The sequence below is a fragment of the Trachemys scripta genome, chromosome 7, assembly GCF_013100865.1.
Source record: "Trachemys scripta elegans isolate TJP31775 chromosome 7, CAS_Tse_1.0, whole genome shotgun sequence".
Classification (NCBI taxonomy): domain Eukaryota; kingdom Metazoa; phylum Chordata; order Testudines; family Emydidae; genus Trachemys; species Trachemys scripta.
Genome location: NC_048304.1, coordinates 73,736,285 through 73,762,658, shown reverse-complemented (window position 1 = coordinate 73,762,658; position 26,374 = coordinate 73,736,285). Strand labels below are relative to the sequence as shown.

Here is a 26,374-nt window from a genome sequence, read left to right as displayed (position 1 = left end):
CACCCAAGATTAGTGCCCCATTGTGCTAGGCACTATACAAACAAATATAACAGTCAGTCCATACCTTGAAGAATTTACAATCTAAATAGACAAAACAAAGGATGGGAGAAAGGAAGTATCATTTTCCCCATTTTACAGACCAGACCTGAGACACAGATTATGATTTACGCATGGTCACACAGGAAATCCATGACAGAGTCAGGAACTGAATTGAGATCCTGAGTCCTGGTCCAATATCTTAATCATAGGGACATTCTTCCTCTTGTTGCTGTTGATTTTGCCTTGCTGGCTGTGTGATCTGAGTATCATGATAAATGAAAGTGGAGTCAGACTGCCTGTGTTCCCTGGAGGGGCTTTTATTGAGGTTGACCCTAGGTGAACATGGAACAGTTGGAGATAGGCTGGAAGCAACTCAGCCACATGGACAGAGCAGTGCACAAGGTTTAATAAAGTTCCACTTGTTCAATTTAACCTGCATTCAGTTTCACTTTTTGTAAATTAAACAATCTGTATTTGTTTCCCCAGCATTGTTTTTATTGTTCTCTTTCAGCCTCTGTGTTCCGTAAGTGAGGTTATCACTAACCCAGGTATAAAACTTCTACAAATTACAAATAAGAGTGAGAATCTGTGGAAAAATCCACATCTTCGGCAATCTCATGACACCAATACTTAAGCAGAAACTATTAAAATCATGGTGAGTTCTGCCTAAAAGTGGATGGCTTGCTTGATCTGGCCATTTGAATCTAGCTTGCCACTGTATTTCTGAACCTAAGTTACTACAGGTGAGAAGACAGTGATTACAATCATATACATGCACTCCCACTAAATAAAAACTAACACTGCAGTGTCCTTGTAAGTGAGCTTAATAAATTCAGTGAAAACCAGTAGATAATGGTTTCTGTGATTTATTTGGATATAAATCAAGGATTGTGGTGATATCCTGGAACTCACTTCAGCTCTGATCTGTGCTAATGGGACAAACTACAGTTAGAGTCATCTAAGTGTTCTGTTTATGTATGCAGTACATTTTGCTAAATGTTGTTGTTTGCAATCTAAAAAGAAAAGATCTTAAAAGCATTCTTTGATTTTCTTTTGGATGTTTATAACAGCACCAGCACCGGCACAAGCACCAGTGCATTCTTATGCACCAGGCAAGGCTGATCCTTCATGCCGCCCTCCTTGGGTAACAGATGACTCCTTTTCCCAGAAATTTGCACCTGGAAAAACCACCACCTCTGTTACCAAACATACCCTGCCACGGGGTGCTCCAGCACCATCTCCTGCCTCAACTTCAGCCTACTCGTCTCCTTCAATACCAGCCTCTTCCCAGACTCCTGCTGTAGCCCGGGGAACAATTCAAAGGGCTGAGCGTTTCCCAGCCAGCAACCGAACTCCTCTCTGTGGACACTGTAACAGCATCATTCGGTAAGGTCATGAGACTCTTCGGAGAGGGATGGGGACAGGAGAGAAAGTATCACAGAACAACTGATCATTGCATTTTATTATACAATCTCAGAGCATGAGACACAGTTAAATAATCCAGAGGGGATGTCTGCTGTTTGCTTGATTCATTTAACATTTCCAGAGCTCATCTTTGCCATCGTGTGGTTCACTTTTTATCACTGCAAAGTTATACAAGGTCATTGTTTTGGGCACCTTTCCTACCACAAGCACTGCCTTTTTCTTACAAATTTCTGGTCCCCAAGGTATCTCCGGAAATAAATCTGGAAAGACACTATGTAAAACTATATTGGGTCGAGGGAGTGAGATATCAGTTTGGAGACAAATGTAATTGCTGCTTTTGTGTCTGGAGAAAGATAATGCACACACTCTATTACCAGTGATTCACTGCATGCTTCTCTTTTCTCCTCCCCCAGTTCACTCTGCTGGACTGGTGCCCATTGTTACCCTGTTGATTGCTGCCTGATTTCAAGTAATCCGTGCATTTTTAATGACAGTGTCATCCACTAAAAAGGAACTGGTTTAGTGGTATGGGGCTACTGATTATCATTCTCCTATCTTCCCATATAGGAATACAACGGTAATACAAACAATAGTCTAATCACTACATCTAATTACAATTAACAGTAAATCACCAACATGTTTTAATGTGGCTGTAGTATAACTAAAGGATAATCAAACAGCAAGTTGCCATTTTGACAATCTGATGTAACATAGTGAATGCAACTTTCATTCAAATGCACATGAAAACATGAGACTTTCAAAGCTATTGTAAGGTATACGTGAATTACACCTTTCACCAACTCTGGAAAGTCTCCTGCTTTTTCATGTTTTCAAATGGTAATTCTCTACTCTGTGTCATACTCATTAGAATGAGGAAACTTCCCATTTGATTCCTCCACCCCTTGTTTTATATTTAACACTTAAGTACTTTTGGTGATTTGTGGGTTTTTTGTTCATTTTTTAAAGAAAGCATTTTCAGTGCCCTACTCTACACAAGCAATTTACGGTTGCTGATGGGAAGTATCAGCAACATGGGAGTTCTCACAAACACTTTTACAGTTATTGAGATTTGGAAACCATGGCAGTATTTCCAACAGATGTTTTGAAAATTCAGTTATAATCATTTTTATAGGTTAATATATTAACTAATTCCTGAAATTTTCCTTTAAAATATCTTGAAAAGAGACTTCTTGTCAGCAGCTTATAGTGTCTTATTTTAAAATACATCCTCATTAGTATTGTTCATCAGTGCCATTAGATGCTTCTGCAATATAAATATAATAATGATGTTTCACAGGGGTCCTTTCCTGGTAGCCATGGGTCGTTCCTGGCACCCAGAGGAGTTCAACTGTGCTTACTGCAAGACATCTTTAGCAGATGTGTGCTTTGTGGAGGAGCAGAACAGTGTGTACTGTGAGCGCTGTTATGAACAGTTCTTTGCACCAACCTGTGCCAGATGCCATACCAAGATCATGGGGGTAAGTGAGAAGAGCATAGCCTCACGTCTAAATCCTCACTGCATTGAAATTAGAAATGGAATACTTTTGATTATAGGCAACTAATTAAGTATTAAATTCTTCTTCTTTCTTCAACAGTAATTTCCTAGCCTATTAATTATCCCAGAATAAGACACATATAGGCTTACAGAACTATGTTTCTATACTGGCTGGAGATTTGGACATTACTGTACTGTACTTTTCAGCCTATATGGAGGAAGTTTGTAATATGAATAACTTTTTTTAAATTGTATTTAGTTTATTTTTCACTCTTTCCTGCTCTTGCTTTGGTGACCTCCTAAAATGAAAATTTATTGCTCTTGTGCATCTCTTGCTAAAGTTAGGCAAAATGTGGGCTGATGCTATGCAATCTTCTTCAGATAGGGCTTAATCCAGAAAGTCCACTGCTATAAGTGCATCTCTGTGTGAATAACAAGACTCCTGTTCTAGAGAAATCATGACGATTAGATTTTTAAAATAAGATACAGACATCTGAACCCCTCAAAGGCGAGAGAAGAGCCCACTTTTGTTTGTCTTATACATTCCTACTAAGCTTCATGCCTAGATACTGTGGTGACTAGGGTGACCAGACGTCCCGATTTCATCGGGACTGTCCCGATATTTGCTTCTTTGTCCCATGTCCCGACCAATGTTTGGTCGGGACACTGGACAAAAAAGAAATTTGCCCTCCTGGAGGGACTCTCGCCCCAGCTCCGCCCCCTCCTTTCCCCATTGGCTCCCTCCCCAAATCCCCACCCTGGCCTCGCTTCTTCCCCAACCATGCAGCATTCCTCCTCCCTCCCAGGCTTGCAGCATGGCGGCGCAAGCCTGGAGGGAGGGAGGGGGTGGCGGTGCCTGGATCCTGGAGCTGGTGAGTCAGCTCCGGCACCCAGGCACCGGGCGGGCTGGCAAGGGAGGGAGACGGGGGGGGCTCAGCTCTGAGCCCCCTGCCATGCCAGAGGGCTCCTGCCCGGCCCCCGGGCCGCTGCACACGGGGGCCGGGGCCGGGGCCGGGAGCGCAGCCTGGAGGCTGCTGCAGCCCGCGGGGCAGCGCAGTGGATCCGGGCGGGGGCAGCGCGGAGCGGGTAGGGGCCAGGTGGGCGGCGCGGGGGCGTGGGCTGAATCCCTGCTGCTGCTGGGGAACCCCGTGCCTCTCCCTCCCGCTCGCGGCTGCGGCTCCTTCCCGGCGGGATGCACCCCCCCCGGCCTGCCCCGGGCACATGCGGCGTGGGTCCAGCGGCTCCTTCCCGGCAGGAGGGAGACTTGGCGCGGGGGACGCGCGCTGCATGTGGCCGGGGCGGCGGGAGGTGCGTCCCGCCGGGAAGGAGCCGCAGCCATGAGTGGGAGGGAGAGGTGTGGGGATTTGGCCCGCGCCACCCACCCGGCCCCTGCCCACTCCGCGCTGCCCCTGCCCAGACCCACCGCGCGCCTCATATGCCTGTGGCGGGCCGGGAGGCTCCGCGGGGAGGGCAGCGCGCGTGGCCGGGGCCTGCTAATGCCCCCGGCCCCTTTTAAACTCCCTTTTTTTTTTTTTTTGCTTCCCCCTGCCCGTCCTGATATTTTATGCTGCTGATCTGGTCACCCTAGTGGTGACTGACACTCTATAAATACCTTAACAAGCTGATGAGGTGGTTGGAGCAGCAGATAATGATGATAATCTTAGCGATGGATTTATGTACACAATTGAGAAGGAAGATGAGATATGCAGGGATGCCTAGCCGGGAGGTCTAGGTTGGATATTAGGAAAAACTATTTCACTAGGAGGGTGGTGAAGCACTGGAATGGGTTACCTAGGGAGGTGGTGGAATCTCCATCCTTAGAGGTTTTTAAGGCCCGGCTTGACAAAGCCCTAGCTGGGATGATTTAGTTGGGGTTGGTTGGACTAGATGACCTCCTGAGGTCTCTTCCAACCCTAATCTTCTATGATTCTATGCCACAGATGTGACCAAGGATCTCTCACAATTCTTCCATATTTGCAAATGAAGAGTACAATATTAGTTATCACTACTCTGCCTCCACTCCTGACATCTGTCTTAGTGTTGGGGAAGTCAGTGCTTTGCTTCCTGCTAGGAAGTGCCTCATCAGACACTTGAAGTGAAGTCCTGACTCTAATCAAGCCCTGCATACTGGTGCTTTCGGGGGAATGTTAAAACAAAGCCACTGAAATACTTACTTATCTAATCAATGGAAGAACAAGTCAGATCTCCTCTGTGGATTTCTATCAGTAACATAGCAAAGTTGCCAGCTGACTGTGTTTACATTTGTAAGATTTCTCAATCTGTCTTTTACTTCTTAGCACTGAGAGGTTCATAAATGGATCCAAGCCTATTTGTCAGCTATAATTGTTTTGCAAACAGTAACAGAAGTTAATAAATCTCACTGGTGATTCTGTAATAAGATGTATGGCAAATATAAATGAGGCTGTGTTGTCTAGCAAGTTGGAGCAATGGACTGAAACCCTGGCAACTACTTTCATTCCCTTGTGCCTCAGTCAGTAGAGATTAAAAAACAAATAAACTGTAAGAAACTCACTTAGAATCAAATGCTCCATAAAAAGGGAAATAAGATGCATTAAGTCAGTGGCTCTAAACCTTTCCAGATTACTGTATCCCTTTCGGGAGTCTGATTTGTCTTGGGTACCCCCAAAATTCACCTCACTTTAAAACTACTTGCTTACAAAATCAGACATAAAAATACAGAAGGGTCACAGGACACTATTAGGCCTGGTCTACACTAGGCGTTTATGTCGAAGTTAGCGCCGTTACATCGAATTAACCCTGCACCCGTCCACACCGCGAAGGTATTTAGTTCGACATAGAGGTCTCTTTAATTCGACTTCTGTACTCCTCCCCGACGAGGGGAGTAGCGCTAAATTCGACATGGCCATGTCGAATTAGGCTAGGTGTGGATGGAAATCGACGCTAATAGCTCCAGGAGCTATCCCACAGTGCACCACTCTGTTGACGCTCTGGACAGCAGTAAGAGCTCGGATGTTCTGAACTGCCACACAGGAAAAGCCCTGGGAAAATTTGAATTTGAATTCCTTTTCCTGTCTGGCCAGTTTGAATCTCATTTCCTGTCTGGACATCGTGGCGAGCTCAGCAGCACTGGCAACGATGCAGAGCTCTCCAGCACTGATGGCAGTGCAATCTCAGAATAGAAAGAGGGCCCCAGCATGGACTGATCGGGAAGTCTTGGATCTCATCGCTGTGTGGGGCGATGAGTCCGTGCTTTCCGAGCTGCGATCCAAAAGACGGAATGCAAAGATCTATGAGAAGATCTCTAAAGACATGGCAGAGAGAGGATACAGCCGGGATGTAACGCAGTGCCGCGTGAAAATCAAGGAGCTGAGGCAAGGCTACCAGAAGACCAAAGAGGAAAACGGACGCTCCGGATCCCATCCCCAGACATCCCGTTTCTACGAGGCACTGCATTCCATCCTCGGTGCGGCCGCCACCACTACCCCACCACTGACTGTGGACTCTGAGGATGGGATAGTGTCCACGGCCGGATCCTCGGACATGTTAGCGGACGGGGAAGATGAGGAAGGAGATGAGGAGGACGAGGCAGTCGACAGCGCTCACAACGCTGATTTCCCCGACAGCCAGGATCTCTTCATCACCCTTACAGAGATCCCCTACCAACCCTCCCCAGCCGTTACCCCGGACACAGAATCTGGTGAAGGATCATCCAGTAAGTGTTGTAAACATCTAAACATTTATTTGTAACAGAACATGATTATTAACAATTTAAAAAATGGGTTTCTCATGATTAGTTTGATTAACTTAACGGTTCAGTCATGGGCAGTGCAACTATTTGAAAAAAATCTAGCAATGTCCGGTTTTGCATGATTGTCCTGCCCAAGCCGCTCTACTGTTTAGTCCCTGCTACTGCAGCTACAGTAAGATGCGGTCTATATGTCCGGGGATGGAGCAGAAATCCTCCTGGGACATCTCAAGGAAGCTCTCCTGCAGGTAATTTGAAATCCGCTGCATTAGGTTCTTGGGGAGAGCGGCCTTATTGGGTCCTCCGTAGTAGGACACGTTGCCGCGCCACGAGACTAGCAAGTACTCCGGAATCATTGCTTGGCACAGCATGGCGGCATACGGCCCTGGTCTTTGAAGGCTTTCCCGGAGCATTCTCTGTCTGTCGCTCTCAGAGATCCTCATGAGGGTGATGTCGCTCATGATGACCTGCTTTGAATGAGGTAGGGGAATGTTAGTGTTGGGACTGCTTTACCGTTCCTTTACAGAACTGTAACCGCTGGTTTGCAGCCACGCGGTGGAGGCGGGAGAGGGTCAGCCGAAAGGGATCGTTCCCGGGGACAGCCGTGAGGGTGTGGGACAGGAGCAGACTTCCTGCTTGCCGGATTGCTGGCAGCAGGGACCGACATTGATTTCAATGTGAAATGAGGCCATTGCTAATATTAAAGTTTTAAGCTGCCACGAATCTACGGCTTACCATGTCTGCGTGCAAGAGCAATTCCGTTGTCCTGACAGGGTTCTCAAAAGTGCTCTGCAAAACCCCAGACACTGAATGCGAAGGCCGAGAATTCGACCTTGTGCTGAGTGCGCATGTGATAGGTGCTGTGCATGGTCCTGTTCACAGAGAAAGACTATGTTCTTTGTTCACAACTACATTTATCTTTCTGAGGAATTCACTCCCTTTTTCCCATTCCCACAGCCCCATCTGCGACTGTCTCACAACCTAGCCTGTCATCACACTCCCAGAGGCTAGGGAGGATTAGGCATAAGAAGAAGAGGACACGGGAGGACATGTTCTCAGAGCTTATAGCCTGCTCCCGAGCCCAGGCAGCACAGCAGACCCAGTGGCGGGAGAACTTGTCCCAAATGCACCAAGCCAACATGGATCGGGAGGAGAGGTGGCGTCAGGAAGACCAGCAGGCGACTCAAACCCTGCTTGGACTACTGAGGGAGCAAACGGACACGCTCCGGCGCCTTGTGGATGTTCTGCAGGAACGGAGGCAGGAGGACAGAGCCCCGCTGCAGTCCATCTCTAACCGCCCTCCCCCGCCACCAAGTCCCATACTCCCTTCACCCAAAGTGCACAGAAGGAGAGGCGGCAGAGTCCCTGCTAACTCTCACTCCACCCCTGCAGAGAGCTCGAGCAGCAGAAGGCTCTCATTCCCCAAAGTTTGACAAGTTCTTTCCTTCCCGCCTGACACAAGCCCCCGTCCAAGTTTCACTTCCCAGTCCCATGTGTAGTTGATAATAAAAAATATGTTTCTGTTAACTACTGTTTCCATCATGTTCTTTTGGAGGGGGGGGGGGAAAGGGGGTTGGTAATTGGACAGGACAGTCACCTTTGGCAGGGTACATAGTCGGGGGCAGGCACAGCAGCAGGGCACATACATAGTGCAGTGATGCAGTGACTACTTACCCTGGTTAGTCTGGGAGGTTCTTTTCATGTTATGTGGTGGGAGGTGGGTTGCTCTGTGACTTTGTGGCACGGGAGGGCAGTTAGAGATCTGAAGCGGCGGTCCTTAGGCAGGATCACAGAGCCACACAGCAGGGGATCTGTAAGCGTCCCCCCCCGCCACAAAGTCACATAGTACCCCCATACACACAGTCCCTATCAGGAGGGGTGACAGGCTCCGTTGAAAGAACCATCCCACCGCACCGGAGCCTGTCAGTCCTTCAGTTTAGAAGCTGCATTCGCGCGACTACACTACACCCGCTCCGCACCACAGTCTGCGTCCCAGTTTTAAAAAATTCCCGCGAAAACAGTATTAAAGAAAACGGTGTGCTTTAACAAAGTAGAACTATTTTTATTTTGAAACGTGTGTTGGAAGTGGGGTGAAGGCTTCTCTGTACACAAAATTAGAAAGTCACAGGTTACCCTGCTCACTCAGGAACTTTGCTTTCAAAGCCTCCCGGATGCACAGCGCTTCCCGCTGGTCTCTTCTAATCGCCCGGCTGTCTGGCTGTGAGTAATCAGCAGCCAGGCTAATTTCCTCAACCTCCCACCCCGCCATAAAGGTCTCCCCCTTGCTCTCACAGAGATTGTGGAGCACACAGCAAGCTGCTATAACAATGGGGATATTGGTTTCGCTGAGATCACAGCGAGTCAGCAAGCTTCTCCATCTCCCCTTGAGACGTCCAAAAGCACACTCCACCACCATTCTGCACTTGCTCAGCCGGTAGTTGAAGAGTTCTTTTTCAGTGTCCAGGGCACCTGTATAGGGCTTCATGAGCCAGGGCATTAGCGGGTAGGCTGGGTCCCCGAGGATGACTATAGGCATCTCCACATCCCCAACAGTTATTTTGTGGTCTGGGAAGTAAATACCTTGCTGCAGCCGTCTAAACAGACCAGAGTTCCTGAAAACACGAGCGTCATGAACCTTGCCCGGCCATCCGACATTGATGTTGGTAAAACGTCCCCTGTGGTCCACCAGTGCTTGCAGCACCATGGAAAAGTAGCCCTTTCTGTTAATGTACTGGCTGGCCTGGTGGTCCGGTGCCAGGATAGGGATGTGAGTTCCATCTATGGCCCCACCGCAGTTTGGGAATCCCATCGCTGCGAAGCCATCTATGATCGCCTCCAAGTTTCCCAGGGTCACTACCTTTGGCAGCAGTACATCAACGATTGCCTTGGCTACTTGCATCACAACAACCCCCACGGTAGATTTGCCCACCCCAAACTGGCTCGCGACTGACCGGTAGCTGTCAGGCGTTGCAAGCTTCCAGAGGGCTATGGCCACTCGCTTCTGGACAGTCAGGGCTGCTCGCATCCGGGTGTCATTGCGCTTCAGGGCAGGGGACAGCAACTCACAAAGTTCAAGGAAAGTTCCCTTCCGCATGCGGAAGTTTCGCAGTCACTGTGATTCATCCCAGACCTGCAGCACTATGCGGTCCCACCACTCAGTGCTTGTTTCCCGTGCCCAGAATCGCCGTTTCACAGCATCAACATGACCCATTGCCACCGTGATGTCCTCGGCGCTGGGTCCCCTGCTTTCTGAGAGGTCTGTGCTACTCTCAGACTTCAGGCCATCACCGCGTTGACGTAGCCTCCTCGCCTGACTTTTCTGCATCTGCCTCAGGGCAACCTGTATGATAAGCTGCGAGGCGTTGAGAGCGGCCACAACTGCAGCGATGGTTGCAGCGGGCTCCATGCTCACAGTGCTGTGGCGTCCGCGCTGTCAATGACTGGAAAAGTGCGCGAAATGATTTCCCGCCGGCGCTTTCAGGGAGGGAGGGAGGGCGGGAGTGATGGACGGATGACGACAGTTACCCAAAAGCACCCTGGCCCCTTTTTTTTTTACCCAGAAGGCATTTGCGGCTCCACCCAGAATTCCAATGGGCGGCGGGGACTCCGGGAACTGTGGGATAGCTGCCCTCAGTGCACCGCTTCCAATGTCGACGCTTTCCCCGTTAGTGTGGACTCACAAAGTCGAATTACTGTCCTTAGTGTGGACACACACGTTCGACTTTGCAATATCGATTCCAAATATTCGATTTAAGTAAAATCGAACTACTCTCGTAGTGTAGACAAGGCCTTAGTGAAAAATTGCTTACTGTCTCATTTTTACCATATAATTTTGAAATAAATCAATTAGAATATAAATATTGTACTTACATTGCAGTGTATAGTATATAGAGCTGTATAAACATGTCATTGTCTGTATGAAATTTTAGTTTGTACTGACTTTGCTAGTGCTTTTTGTGTAGCCTGTTGTAAAACTAGGCAAATATCTAGATGAGCTGACGTACCCCCTGGAAGACCTCTGCATACCCCCAGGGGTACGCATACCTCTGGTTGAGAACAACTACATTAAATAAGTCACAAATCATGCAATCTGTTGGGTAACTACTTTGGCCCAGATCCTCAGTTGGTGTAAATCAGTGTAGCTTCACTGAAGCTAATAAAGCTAAATCTCAGGAGAGAGATTAAAACTTTCTTTTGTGCAGGGTTTCCCAGTGAGGAGGGAGCCATGGGTAGTGTTGATGCAGTCAACTGGCTGAATTGAGCTCTTGTTTGTTGGATATTTGGTGGTTTTGTTTTGATTATAAATCATATTAGGAGGTTTCCAATGCTCTGAATGGAGGCAGAGCTTTCCCACAGGAGTAAGCATTGCTACTGACGTTTGTTTTTCCTTATTTTAAAAATCCCTTGAGTTGTTGAGTTTATCTTGGGCAAAAGAATTGGCTGATTTTAAAATGAGAAGCCCAGGGTATCCCAGCTTTGTATATTTTCCTGTATGTGGGCTTAGTGTATGTGGTATTTTGCTGTTTTTGTTTTTCAGGAAGTGATGCATGCTCTAAGGCAGACTTGGCACACGACTTGCTTTGTCTGTGCTGCCTGTAAGAAACCGTTTGGGAATAGCCTCTTCCACATGGAGGATGGGGAGCCCTACTGTGAGAAAGGTATAACATACAATAGAGCCACTGTATCTTACTGGATAGTACTGTTCAATACTAGTGTCCTTCATGTTATCTGGCAGAACCACAGAAACAGGGCAATTGCCAAGCAAAATCAGGCCGATAGCCGATCTAGTCTGGTAGTTTGTCTCTGGCATCAAGCTATACGAGTGTTTCCTAGTCTGTGTTTTCCCACAGCTTCCCTTGATTCCTTGTGATTAGACAGGCTGTTTGTTGGGTTTTAAACCGGACAGTCCTGCTTTTTGTAGCGTTTTCCCCCCCTCTGGTACTGAGACAAAACTGGACATGGTTTTGTCCATTATCAGATGAGAAACACTGTAATGGAGAGCGCGCCACTCCACTTCTGTCAGTGTGACCTCATGTGCACTGGGGCAGGGCGGTGTGCTCCTCAAAATGGCATCCTCTTTGTGGCATGACCTTGCACACACAGGCGCTGACCTTTGATTTTACCCCATGCGTGCTCCACCCTGAGGCCCCATTCCCACTTGGTCCCTTTTCCCAAGGCCCCACCCTTGCTCCGTCTCTTCCTGCCCCCGCTCTGTCCCTTCTCCCAAGACTCCCCCGCACTGCTCCCTCCACTCCACTTCACCCTTCCCCAAGCGCCTCCTGCCAGCTGCTTGCTGACCTGCGGCCAGCCCTGAAGTCCTGTCGAACAGCTGATCGGTTACCAGCCCTGGGGCTGGAACCACTGTGGCCAGTGGGTGCTGAGTACCCATTTTTTTTCCATGGGGGTTTGAGTCAGCACCCATGGAGTTGGCACCTATTCTTGCACACACGCCCACACTATTCCCAGAAATGCCGGAATGCCCAGTATTCCAGGAATTTGCAAGTGTCCACCCTACAAGTTGTGATGGGCCGGCAGATAGGTGGATAAATAAATGGAGCTAGCCAGGTGAATGAGCTATGAGGCAGGATCAAGGCTAGACTAAATTGTGAAGTGGTCCTTCCCTCCACATGCCCTGTCTCTGCTCTGTCCTGCATTCCTGGCCTCATCTCTCTCTGGTAGTGAGAAATAGACTCCTGAAGGGTCAAAGAGTACCTCCTAGGTCCTCGATTTAAGGGGGGGATAAATCTAAAATGGCTTAGATTGGGACCCCAATATGTACTCTCTTAAAATGGGAGTTTTCAACCACAACCCCAATAACCTGAATACTTTTTTGACTCTCTTGCACCTTTTCTATTTCTGCTGTATCTTTTTTGAGATACAGTAACTCCAGATTGACTTCAATATTCAAAGTTAGGATACATTAACCAAAGGATACAATGTTGTTATATTTTCTATTTAATACAAAAATTATGGTAGTCCAACATTAAACTGAAAATATAAATACATAGCAGGCAGGGAAATCTAAGTGGTGCTTACACAGTGCTCATCATGTCATCCCCCTGGTCCTCATATAGTATGTTGTATAAATTCATTTTGTGCTTATGATTTTTCTGGTGTGTGTGTGATTATAAATCAATCTATCTATGGCTAATTTCCAAATCCTGTGGGGAACATAACTTTGAATTTCCTGAATTGTGTGTGTTTATATTCACAGCCATAATACTACATTAAGTGGGTTTTTGCATTGAATTTCTGTGTTTAAAGAAGTAAAGGAAGGAGCGGGGGGAGCTGCTCAAAAATTTCACCCTTGGAGAATTTGAGTGGGAGGTAGAAAAGAATTCTAAATAAAAATAATCCCAAGAATCACTACTAGGCACATCTCTGATTCTTTTGGGTGTAATATGCTTGTGTTCAGCGTTTGTTCTAAGTTTGCTTTTGTTTTATTTTAGATTACATTGCTTTGTTCAGCACAAAATGCCATGGCTGTGATTTTCCTGTTGAAGCAGGAGATAAATTCATTGAAGCCCTTGGACACACTTGGCATGATACCTGCTTTATTTGTGCTGTAGGTATCTACATTAAAATCTACATTATTATTCTATAATCTTATTAGAACTTGTGACATTATACTGGAAGAATTCAGTTTAGTGGTGGTGGTGGGAAGCAGTTGATTGGTTTTAATTGCAGATGGGGGTTATTTTCCTTTTCCTAACCCCCACCCCCACCCCCAGTTTTCATCAGAATAGCTAAATTTGATCTACATTGCTAATGCTCAGAAACACTAAGAAAACACTTGTGCTTTTTGGAAGAGTCTACAGAAACTGTGTGGGAGAGCAGTGCTTGGTAGTCTTTTTAACTAAATTTGCACACCAAGTGGTAAATCAGGATTTAAAATAAATCTCAGGCAATGATATTATCACCAAATTGAATAGTGTGAAATATAGTGACCAAATGTTCTGTTTATACAGTTGTGCAATTTGCATTTTCACACAGAAAGGAGTCAGTTCAGAAAAAACAAATAGTAATTAGTACAGATGTTAGTCAGAGGAGTCATTGTGTCTGCTCTTGTGCATGTGTATACGTATTACACACACACACACACACGATGGTAAAATCTATATAATAATCAGCACTTGTCACCCCTGAGTGTCCCACCTGCACTCATCCACTAACCCATTTCCCCTAGAACTATTAGTAATACTCCAAGCCTCTCATCAGCTACAAACAGTACATTGACATGGTCAGAAAGAACAGCGACAGCCTCACTGATTCGTTTGGGGCCGTACACCTCTCTAATGAACTTTAGGAAGTATAGAATTGATTGTTTGTGTCAAATGTTAAATTAACCTACTGGCTGCTGTTTTTACTTCAGTGATATAATATGCTCCTTTTCTGAAATTGGGAATGTCTGAAGTGGATACATGCATTTGCGTTAGTACACAGACTATTGCTTGCACAATCCAGTAGCTATTTTCTCTTGATTCAACATCATTTTGTCATAAAAACATATTTAATCACTTATAAAAGACACCTTCTCTGAATATTTCCTATTCTGGTGCATTTGCACTTTTAAGTAGTTTCTCACCCATTTATTTTAGTTGGCAAGACCCAAATGTTTGTAGAGGTGACACTATCCCTTTGTTCTGTTAATGTAATTTTCACAGCTGTCCCACCCCAGTTTATCCTAATTGTTTTTCTGGCATATAAAGCCAAACAGAAAAATCCATGTCAGTCTGTCTTTGCATTTCTAACATGCTCATCCCAATCTTATTAATGTGCATTGCTTTCTGTCTAGCTGCAGTAGCACATTACTGTAGTTAGCACTTCTAGTCTACACTGGCAATGCTAAGCACTGCCATGGCCGCGCTTTAACATGCCTTGTGTGGTCACAGCGCAGTGCTGGGAGACAGCTCTCCCAGCACTCTAAAAAACACACCTCAACAAGGGGCGTAGCTCCCAGCGCTGGGAGCATGCGCTGGGGCACTGTTTACACTGGTGCTTTCAAACGCTGCAACTTGCTGCGCTCAGGGGGATGTTTTTTCACCCGCTGGAGCGAGAAAGTTGCAGCGCTGTTAACTGCCAGTGTAGCAAGCCCATATCTCCTAATACTGATCACTGCCTAACTCCTTAAGTGGTCCTAGTGAAATTTATCGGACTCTCATGGAGTATGGTGCTACTCATTGTGAGTCAGCGTATCAGAATCTAGTCCTTAAAAACTAAGGAGCAATAAAACTGTTACTAATAGCTACATTTCTCTATGTGATTCCTGATTGTGTTTAATCTTTAATTTTAGGTGTGCCATGTGAATTTGGAAGGTCAGCCATTTTACTCCAAGAAAGATAAGCCACTGTGCAAGAAACATGCTCATGCCATCAATGTCTAAAAGAAGACCTGGAAGCTACTGGCACTGTGAGAAAATTGGCAACTAACTGAGAAATTGCAAAAAGGATAACCCCAACTGACATTTCTCATTGAGGGGAGGGTAGGAAGGCTAGGAAGCTATTGAACACTTCTGAAGTATAACTTTAATCACTTTTATATTTGCAGAGCATTTTTTTGCATGGTCCATACAGAAAGCTGAATGAACACTCATTGGCAAATTAGTCAATCTGAGTCAAATATTACTGCAAAAGTTAGAACAAAAATTAAAGAGATTAAAATTAATTTTAAAAAATGTTTTATGTAAAAATAAGTAATAAAAATACCCAGACCAGCCTTAGAGCTGAGACCATACACTAGTGTTTAAAAACAATTAAAAATAATTCTTGAAATTTGTTACAAGAAAATATTAAGTGCCAAAATATTAATTGTAAAATAATGTATAGAATCATAGCTTTTAAATTAAGATAAGTAGATCAGGATTTCCTCACCAAAAAGGAAGTATTATTCCATTATTTATGTCATGGTGCTATATCCAAGCATCAATTTTTTGAATGAACTAGAACAGGGGTCGGCAACGGTTGGCACACGGCTCGCCAGGGTAAGCACCCTCGCGGGCCGGGCCAGTTTATTTACCTGCTGACGTGGCAGGTTTGGCCGATCGCGGCCCCCACTGGCCGCGGTTCGCCGTCCCGGGCCAATGGGGGCGTCAGGAAGCCCCGGCCAGCACATCCCTCACCTGCGCTGCTTCCTGCGGCCCCCATTGGCCGCGGTTCGCTGTCCCGGGCCAATGGGGGTGGCAGGAAGCGGCGCAGGTGAGGGATGTGCTGGCCGGGGCTTCCTGACGCCCCCATTGGCCCGGGACGGCGAACCGCGGCCAGTGGGGGCCGCGATCGGCCAAACCTGCCACGTCAGCAGGTAAATAAACTGGCCCGGCCCGCGAGGGTGCTTACCCTGGCGAGCCGTGTGCCAACCGTTGCCGACCCCTGTTCTAGTTCATTCAAAAAATTGATGCTTGGATATAGCACCATGACATAAATAATGGAATAANTGCGCTGCTTCCTGCCACCCCCATTGGCCCGGGACAGCGAACCGCGGCCAATGGGGGCCGCGATCGGCCGAACCTGCCGCGTCAGCAGGTAAATAAACTGGCCCGGCCTGCTCGGGTGCTTACCCTGGTGAGCCGCGTGCCAAATGTTGCCGATCCCTGAACTAGAGACATCCCATAGGCCAGGGGTTCTCAACCTTTTCCTTTCTGAGGCCTTCTCCACCCAACATGCTATAAAAACTCCACAACCCATCTGTGCCACAACAGCAGTTTTTCTGTATATAAAAGCCAGGGCCGGCATTAGGGAGTAGCAAGCAGGGCAGTTGCCTGGGGCTGAATGCCAGAGGTGGCCCCATGAAGAAAATATTAAGATTGCTCAAGATTCAGCTTCAGCCCAGAGTGGTGGGGCTTGAAGCAGCGAGGCTTCGGCTTTCTGCCCTGGGCCCCAGTGAGTCTAATGCCAGCCCTTCTTGGAAGACCCCCTGAAACCTGCTCATGGCCCCTCAGCGGGCCTCACCCCCCTGGTTGAGAACTGCTGCCATAGGCTTTCCCAAACAAGAAGTTTGTCTTGAATTCTAATAGAACTACCATGCTAAGAAGGAGACAATGAGTGACTGAAAGTTTGGGAATCAGAATAAAAATTCGATGACGCTAAGTCCCTCCACCCACCCCCAGTTAAACCTTGATCAGTGCATGTGGCCTTGTGTATGCACAATGGGTTATTTCACTTTCTAATCAGAGTGGAAAAGGGGAACTGGCTTTCTCTAAATTTCTCTTATAGGGAATGGGTAGGGGGTGGTTGGAGAGGATCCATGTTGTGTTTCTAGTCAAAGCTGATTCATCTTTCCATTTGTCCTGTGAATGGAAAACATCTAGTTACTATTTGTTTAACACTGCAGACCCAGCCTCCATTTAGCATAGCTAGGAAGGGTAGGAGTGGCAAATAGCCTGGGAAGGTTCTCTACTCAATCCTAAATCCTTGGGAAAGGGGCACCCTTTTTTCTTCCTATTAATGTTAGTGAAGACTGATAAAACATTTCACAGAGCAGCACCAAATCACAGGCACATGCTCTTATTACTGTGATTATTTTCTGTAAATGCAACACATCCCAAGTGTGGTTGTGGTTGCTGCTGTAAGAAGATACACCTCTACCCCGATATAATGCTGTCCTCGGGAGCCAAAAAATCTTACCATGTTATAGGTGAAACCGCGTTATATCGAACTTGCTTTGCTCCACCGGAGTGCGCAACCCCGTCCCCTCTCCCCCCCAGAGCACTGCTTTACCACGTTATATCCGAATTCGTGTTATATCGGGTCGCGTTATATCGGGGTAGAGGTGTACATAGGCTCTCACACATAAGACAGAGTTAATATATCACCTGTTCTAGTATTTTAAAATCATCTGACACGTTCTTGCAAGTATTTATAAAAGCTTATATATTGTTGTGAAAGGCAGCAACTATTTATAGTATTGACATTAGCTTTGGATTTTAAAATTTAAATATCAGCGATAGTTTTGTATGTGAGACAGTAGTTTATTGCTACTCAGCAGCGAAAGATAATCATACTTAAGGACAGAAAGTTCCATCACTCTTCAAGTTTTCAGCTATTTATTTTTGAGTGAGCATTCTGATTGTATAGTGATTGACAGCATACAGTATTGACAATGTTAAGTCAATATTTCTCAGGCTCCAGATACCTAATGATGTAATGTATGGGCCCTATTTTAATGCCACCAGCACCCTAGTGTGTCTTGGATTTTTGCACAGTCTAAATATAAAAGTGGATCATTTGGTGGCTGTCTTTTCCCTCCTAAAATTCTATGCCCATTTTAGGAAACATGCCATATTTTCTTAGAGGATGAAGAGCATATCCAGTTGGTGGTGGGAGGGTCAAAATAAAAGGAACTTTTATCTCTGGTATGCAAGTTTCATATTGTCGATGCTAACTATCCTTATATATCCTGAAAAAAAATAGTGCCTAAGTTAAAACTGTCCTCTGGCCGCCCTGAGTTGTGTGACCTGTATTTATGCCATAGAGAACCTTGTTTTCACAGATCTTAGCATTTTCACAAGGGTCAGATTTTTACATGGATGAAGTGTATTCTTAAACAGTTTTGCCAGCATATTAGGTACAAATATTTTTTTCTATAGTAGGCAATTCTTTTTCCATTTATTGGCCTGATCCTCAGCTGGTTTAAATCAGCATAACACCACTGACTACTCCTGCCAAGGATCTGGCTTATTGCACTCTCCAACAGGATAAGTTACAATTAATTGAAAAAAAACCACACACCTCATTTTCCATTCATATTTGATTTCTGTTCCCTAGACACTGATGCAGTGTTCTTCTATCTACCATTGTTGCTTTTCAAAAATTTCAAGACCTTTCAAGACTCTAGTGCCATTCAACAAATGATAGTGTTTATCATTCTTTATTACTTAGCAGTAGAATTAGTAGCAGGATCTATGATACACCATGGATAGACAACATTGCAGCAGCTCTGTCAGGTGGTTTTTGTGTATTGCCTGCTGGCAGGGGTTAGCATCTAGGATTATGTCTACACTACAAGCGCTACAGCTGCAGTGCGCTGCAGCTATACTGCTGTAGTATAGACACTTACTTTAGCAATGGAAGGGGGTTTTCCATCACTGTAGTAAATCCACCCTTTTGAGAGATGGTAGCTAGGTCAACAGAAGAACCTTCCGTTGACCTAGCTGCAGCTACAGTGAAGGTTTGGTTGACCTAATGTCACACAGGGCGTAACATTTTTCACAGCCCTGAGTGATATAGCAAGGTTAACCTGTTTTAGGTAGAGACCAGCCTAAGTAGTAGCATACAATACATTTCCTATTTTGACCTACATTGCTTCCTAATATGATCCAAAAATAAGGAATCCAGTTACCCACACTTGAAATCTATATTTAGACATCCTTTTTGCACAAACCTCAACCAGAAGCTGTGCATGGCAGTGTACTATTTTGAATCTCTTTTGTGTAAAATACTATGTAATCAACTTAAGTGTTTTGCGATGCAGAACACACTCCTAGGACAAAAAAGATACATATGCATAACTTAGAATAGGACTCTTACATTATATATCACTACAGTAACTGCTGCAGAAAAACATAATTTTCAAGCTGAATAATGTGTATTACTGTTTATGTCTTTTAACAATTATCTGGGATTAAGTCATAAAACTTCCTAAAGTAATCTTTTCATTCTAATTCATATGAGGAACTTTGCCTAGAAAACAAAAATACTGTACCTCTGAATGGCCAAATGATAAGACTATACAAGAGATATATCTTATCAAAAGATTTGCAAAAGACCCCATCTTAAATCTAATTAAAAATAGTCTTTAATCTCTATGCAGCTGAAAGTTCAAAAAATAAGCTTAAGACTTTTTATGTTGTTTTTTCTTTTTATATTTAATTGCAGCACAGAAAGTAAATTAAACACTTCAGAAGAAAACTTCACTGTAACTGTTGAAATTTTCTCTCAACTTCTTAAAGTAACGGTTAGTTTTTTGGTTCATCAGATTCACACAGACAGAAAGAAATTCAACCAAAATAAGAAAAATCATTTAAGTTTGGTCCTTCAGTGGTCAGTAACATGGGTGAAATGTTTTATTTAAGGTTATTTCTTTTTATATTTAATAATGTGAATGTCGACAGCACTAAACACACTTATTAGTGTCTAATGCTGGACAGTATAATGTTTATTTGCAATACTTGTCTCCTGGTAGTAGACATTAATTTGTTTAGTATTTATAAATGGTTACATTTGCAACTGAGTGATTTAATGCCTGCAGTGATCATGCTAGGAGTCTAGCTTTTATAATGTACTGAAATGTTGACTTTACACCACAAGTGCCCTTGGTTTTAGATTTTTTTTAAATCTCTAGTTTTTAGTTCAGAAACAGATTATAGTGTGGTTTTTGAGGTGTGAGTGAGCATATCTTGCATGGATTATCTGTGCCAATATTCTAGCAATAAAAGGGATGTGCAAATACATTTAGAGCTTTATGTTTTGGATATATTTATTGATATGGTTTTTCAGCAGTTGACAACTTTCAGACAAGAAATACTAGTTAGGAGACATAAACAAATGTATATTTTCTACATCAGAGCCTTAAGATTAAAAAAAATTGATTGGTTCAGCCTTACATTGCTGTATAGCAGGGGTTGGCAACCTTTCAGAAGTGGTGTGCCGAGTCTTCATTTATTACTCTAATTTAAGGTTTTGCGTGCCAGTCATACATGTTAACGTTTTTGGAAGGTCTCTTTCTATAAGTCTATAATATATAACTAAACTATTGTTGTATGTAAAGTAAATAAGGTTTTTAAAATGTTTAAGAAGTTTCCTTTAAAATTAAATTAAAATGCAGAGCCTCCCTGACCGGTGGCCAGGACCCGGGCAGTGTGAGTTCCACTGAAAATCAGCTCGTGTGCCGCCTTCGGCACGCGTGCCATAGGTTGCCTACCCCTGCTGTATAGCAACACTGAACATGCTGGTAAGTAAATTGCACTGTGTAAACAAACAAGTGTGAATACATTCAAAAGATGTAGTGCCTAGAAGTTGTAACTGGGAAAGACTTGTAAATTTACAGGCCTTATTATGTCAACAGATATTACTTAAAATAACCTGATAAGCAAAAGGCAAACTTTGTCCTCAGTTACAAAGGTCTGAACTGATTTACATTGGTGTAATTGAGGGCAAAGTTTGGCCCCAACTAGGCAGGTTTTTATTCTTTTGTTTCTAACCAGAAATGGTTTTTAAGAATATTAAAAAAGATCTAACCCATCTGATTTAACTCTACTGCCATGATAGACTAGCAAATAAGAAATAAATCTTCAGATAATATTGTGGTTGACTAAAACAGGCTTTTTTGCACATTATTACCCCGCCCTCAAAATGCACAGTTTTAAAATGACATAGCTATAGCTAATCATTAAACTTGATTAAAACGTATATATAAAACAGTAAAGAGACAGCCTGCTTTAAATGGCATGAATGAGTTCCACACCAGGAAGTGAAGCTCCATACACTTTAATTTTATTTTGCAGCCATAACTGTTTACAACTTATGTGTGGAAAAAAATTAGAGATCGTTTAACTGAGATTAAAATTTACTGGAAAAATGAGTCTACAGAATGAGCAGAAGTTACACAATTTACCTTTATATCTGAATCATTGTTTAATTATTTCTATCTTGATCTTTTCCCCTTTGCATTAATTGATTCTTAATGGAAGAGAAATTGTGCCTTGTCTGCTCTAAAGATGGTCTGTAGTTTCAAGTCTGGGGGTTTTCTTTGTAAATCATAAACCTTTAACTCAACCAGAGTCACTAGTGACTAACTAAGAAAGAAAAAGAGGAGTTGTGAAAAAATTGCTGCCAGCCATCCTTGGATACACAATGAAATGCTTTGTTCTCCTGGCCAAAGCAGAGAGCTATGGCTGAGATTGAGATTAGAGTTAGACAGAAATTCCCTGCTTTAAGCCTATAAGGCATGTCTTTAGACATCTATAAAGGTGAAATCCTCACTTCTCTGAGGAAGGACTGAGAGAGAGCGTTAGATACACTAACAAAGTTGTTGCATTACAGACTAAATTGTGAAGAATTCTAACATTATTTCCCCCAACTTTTTGTAGTAATAAATGTCACATGTACGGCTCAATCCTGAAGACTGCCTTACTATTTTGTTGACAGAGGGACTCCTCATCTTTCTCTTGCATGGGTTTAGCCCCGTAAAAGGAGTATGTGTCCATTGAGCTGCAAGGATCTCAGACCACCTGCACAGGACAGGATTCTGTGTATGGAGCTATACTACATGTAACAGCAGGAGCTGTGTTGTCAGCTCATGCTCTGCAAAATCTTCCTCTGAGGGATTTTCCAGGTGTATTGCTCCAATTGGACATTTGTCTGAACCCAAGGAAAAACATGCCACAAAGATTGGCTGCTCCCCAACTCTTCATTGGATGAACCTCAGGGCCCTGTGAAGTGGTGGGGCCTCCATGGCGTGAGGGACTAGGGAAGCATGTAGGAAAGCCATTGCTATACCCTCATTACCCTTTTGGGATCTTCTCTGGGACATTTTGCTTTCCTCTATATTGTGTTGCAGAGGAAAGAATGTGGCCCTCAGTCCTTCCTCTGACAAAACTCCTCTTAATATCCATAGTAGTTTTGCCCAAGTAATGACTTTCAGATTGGCCTGCAGACTTTTTTAGGTAGTAATGACAACCAGAAATAAAAAATGCCTTCATAAAGAGAAAAGATTCTTTCAAATTTCCACAGATTTTAATTTTCAGGAAGAAATTGATTCATCTGCAGAAAAAAGAATCATTATTAATTTGAAATTAAATATTTGACTTATAATTCTACCTTATTTTTCCCCCACCAGGAAAGGCGTTTTCCAGTTTAATTACTTTAAAAAGCTCACTCACTTTCAAAATTCAGATTCTTTTTGATTAATAGAAACAAAGTATGGAATCATTTTTTCTTTTACTAAGTGCATGCTTTTGTGGAAGCCATTGAGGAAAAAAAACAATTGAATTACTTTAGCTAAACTGATAAATACTTTTTTAAGGAGCTAGGGGTAGAAAGGAGGTGTCAGTTTGAACAAAGGGGATGGTTCATCGAAGAATATATGTGGAATGAATATTGCCTGTTATAAAAAGTCCACGCAATTGGCTATCCTTTTTAAAGTTTTCGGTTGTTGTAGTGTATTAAATAGCTTATTCTGGATTTTTAAGACTCAAGAAAGTTTTTTTTTTTCTTTTTTTAAAGGGTAGAGTGGGGGAAAAGAACACAATGCAATATCTGTTACTTCCAAGGCAGTTGAAAAAAATTACAGTTCAGAAGAGCAAAGAGTCTGTATAAGGGGAAAAGATTATTTAGTGGGCTTCAACAATATTATCGTCTGAACATATGTTAATTGGAAAATAATATTCTTTATGATTAAGAATTAGTTTAGTTTAAAGAAATCTTAAAGGATATTATTTGTTTAACGTAAGTGTGCACATGCATATACAACGGACCCTCATTAGAATGCGGGATTTGGGATCCAGGCGCGGTACCGCATTAACATGGGGACCATGTTAAAATGAATTGCAATTAAAGTAATTAAATTTGGGATCCATGGCCGCGACCACGTTATATGCGAATTTGCACTAGATAGACACGCGTTCTAGCAAGGGTCCGGTGTATATGTAAGGTAGGCATATGTGTACTACAGGAGAAATATTCAGAACTGAGGCATGGACTCCTTTATGGGGGATGCAGTTTATGCATGCAAAATTTGAGCATGCATTTTTGCACTCAGAATTAATTACATGTGGAAATCTGAGTACACAAACCTTTAACTACCTGATTTGTACCTGTGGTCAGGTAGGTAGAGATTTGTGGTTTATGATGTAGTGACTTTTTATATATTTGTGGCTGCAAAATAATTGTAGGAGCAAAAGGAGGGGCATACTTTTAAAGATTTGGCTATATATGTAAAATATTACCTTAGGAATAAAAAACGTTTTCTTATAATAACAAAAGGTAGGAATATTATTTCACCATCATTATTTTCACGAGGCATTTTTTCTATTCTCAGGAAGTATTTTATTGTGTAAACTTCATCAGTGAGCACAAGGCCCTATCTGGCATGCCATACTCAGGGGAAACTTCCATTGTATTCAGTGGAAAATTTTGATGAGTCAGGAGTGCAGGTTCAAGTCCCTTGAAAAAGCAGAGATACCTAGTGGTCTGAGCATGGAACTGGAAGTGAGAGTCTACCTTAGTTATATAGTCTTGGCTCTGCCCTCATTGTGTGGCCTTAGATCACTTAATCTGATGGTGTGTATTTTCCTATCTGTAAAATGGGGATAATACTGCTTACTTTGCGCACTATTAATAAAAAGTATTAGCAAGTGAATGATAGAAAAGAACTCTGAAGTGGAAAAGTGGCTATGCAAGTACTGAATAATAATATTTACTCATATGAGAGTACCCTTGGCATGATTTATCTAAAAAACAAACATTTTTACCTCTTGTATTTCCTACAAATGTAGTTATATTTGTTACATTTTAATACTCATTAAAATATATCTTACCAGAGAAGACCCTTAAAGCAGGCTGTCCAACTTGTTCTGATTAAAAATGTGAGGAATCCCTTAAAAGGAAACTGAAATTATCTTTAATAAACAAATACAAACAACTATGTATGATCCTAAATAGTTTAGAAAATACATGAGCTTATATGAAAATATTTTTAAACAAAATATTTTAAAATAGCTTCCTCATTTATCTGCCAGCACCTGAGTTCAGGTTTTGCTTGCAACAGCTAATACTATCAGATGTACCTACTGCAGACTAACAAATTAAGGTTCCTGCTCTTTAAAAGTGATACCCTATTAGCTCCTTAAGGAGACACACACAAGCCTGAACCAAAGTCTTGGCAGGTTAAAACAAACAAACACCCATGGATTCCATTAAGCTCAATTCAGCTACTCTGATCAGTACTGTTCAGTGTAAGGGCAGAAAATTCACACTATTACTGATTTTGGAATTACAACAGATATTGTATCTCTTAGTTTAATAAACATTTCAGATTATTTTTAGTAGTGTCAGTATTGTCTAATAATATAACATAAGGGGCAAAGAGTATGTACAGTGATTCTCCATTGCCCTGCATGTATCATATGCCTAGTGAAGTGCCAGTGTTCCAAAGAAACACTGCCTCTTCGGCCAGTTCTATACTATGAATTATGCTAAGTTCCAGGAACTTAAAATGGAACACCTGCCATTAGAGAAGGCATCCTGGGGAAATAGTCAAATAGAAATAGAAATATGAGAGACAAAAATGCAAAAGAAAATAGCTTTTTGAGATGATAGTTAGCCATCCATTTTGGCCTTTCCTTTTTCATCACAGGATAATTCACTGTAAATGAATTAATGGTGAAAGGTTCAGTAAAAGCCTTTAGTAAGGAAATAGGAGTAGTGTATCAGGATATCCTTTTTCCGCACCAGAGTACCCAATACTTTCAATTTTATATACAGCGGAAGTAATTAATTGTTACAGAAAGAAGCACAGCTGTGTTTCCTGATGGCCATACATGCAACAGCCACTATTGTTTAAGGTTCTGAGAATGTGTGTTGAAAATTGCTCAACTGCCTTGAGATTTTTGTTGTTCTCTGAATGTAATTTCTAGTATAAGTTTTTGAATTTGTTATGGAATGTTAATACTATTGTTAACATTATTAATACTGTTCTCTTAGGGCCAAATCCTGCATCCTTTAATCAGGCAAAATTTCTTTGAACTTCAGTGGGAGTTTTACCTCAGTAAGAATTGAAGGCCAAATCCTGAGAAGTGCTGAGAACCTGTCAACTCTCGTTGAAGGCAATGGAAATTGCAAATACTCACCATCAGTCAGGATTTACTCCCAAATAAGGATTGCAGGATTTGGATCTTAGTCGTGTGTCTTTTGAACTTGTTCAGATTTCATTTCCAAGTGTGTGCAGGTGCATGTGTTGGATTGAAAGCCTGAGAGAATAAGGTTATATTTTTTTGCCTTAAATAATTTTTTATTATCCATTTCAAATGCACAACATGACTATTGTATTTCTCCTAAAAATTACTTGGCTGAACTGCAAGCATTGTCACTTTTCTTTTTTTTAAATGCAGTTGAGCTGTACCATTTTGTTTGTACTATTTTTGGTAATATTATAGAGTGCATGTTGTAGAATGCATGACAGCAAATGATTTCCCAGCACTAGAGAGAGCAATTTGTGAAGAACTATAAATCTCTTGGAATATGCGAAGGATTTGCATGCACTATGTACTGTACTTCTACATGTATGAAAAAAGAGATGGTCAGATCACTTAGGTGCATATATAACTGTAGTAATACATTTGTGGTTAAGGATATGTTTACATTGATAAAGATCAAATAACATTTAAGGGCTTGATTCATTAAAAATTCTGTGCTTCACCTGGACTCTGATCTGTTTCATTCCAACAAGCATGCAACAAATTGCATGTCTGAAGTTTACATCTTTTCAATCTAGTAAGCCTCTATCTTCTTAAATCTTTCTACACTAGGTAACTCACCTATTGCTCACCATGGTTGTCAGCAACAGGTCACCCAGAACCAGAGTTAAAAACAATTTTACTGCTAGAGCAGTTGAGGATACAGCCATTTTCAGCATATATATCATGACAAGAGACCACACTTTTTGTAACTGGTGCTGAAAAATTCTTCTGGCCCTTG

General features: G+C 42.9%; 1 protein-coding gene across 24 annotated transcripts in view; it reads left to right on the top strand.

The window, feature by feature from the left end:
• The window catches only part of LDB3 (LIM domain binding 3), a 214,824-nt gene extending 188,729 nt beyond the window's left edge, over window positions 1-26,095 (top strand). For 8 of the 24 annotated variants that reach the window (XM_034777380.1, XM_034777379.1, XM_034777378.1 and 5 more), the window contains 5 exons: window positions 1,110-1,425; window positions 2,762-2,942; window positions 11,224-11,344; window positions 13,136-13,251; window positions 14,980-15,675. In XM_034777380.1, the coding sequence (XP_034633271.1) occupies window positions 1,110-1,425; window positions 2,762-2,942; window positions 11,224-11,344; window positions 13,136-13,251; window positions 14,980-15,069 (824 nt within the window). In that variant the 3' untranslated portion in view covers window positions 15,070-15,675. Of the gene's footprint in view, window positions 1-1,109; window positions 1,426-2,761; window positions 2,943-11,223; window positions 11,345-13,135; window positions 13,252-14,979; window positions 15,677-20,504 lie in introns of those variants that run through there. The other 16 variants (XM_034777367.1, XM_034777366.1, XM_034777372.1 and 13 more) reach the window with 6 other exon arrangements.
• Window positions 26,096-26,374: the final 279 nt, after the last annotated feature.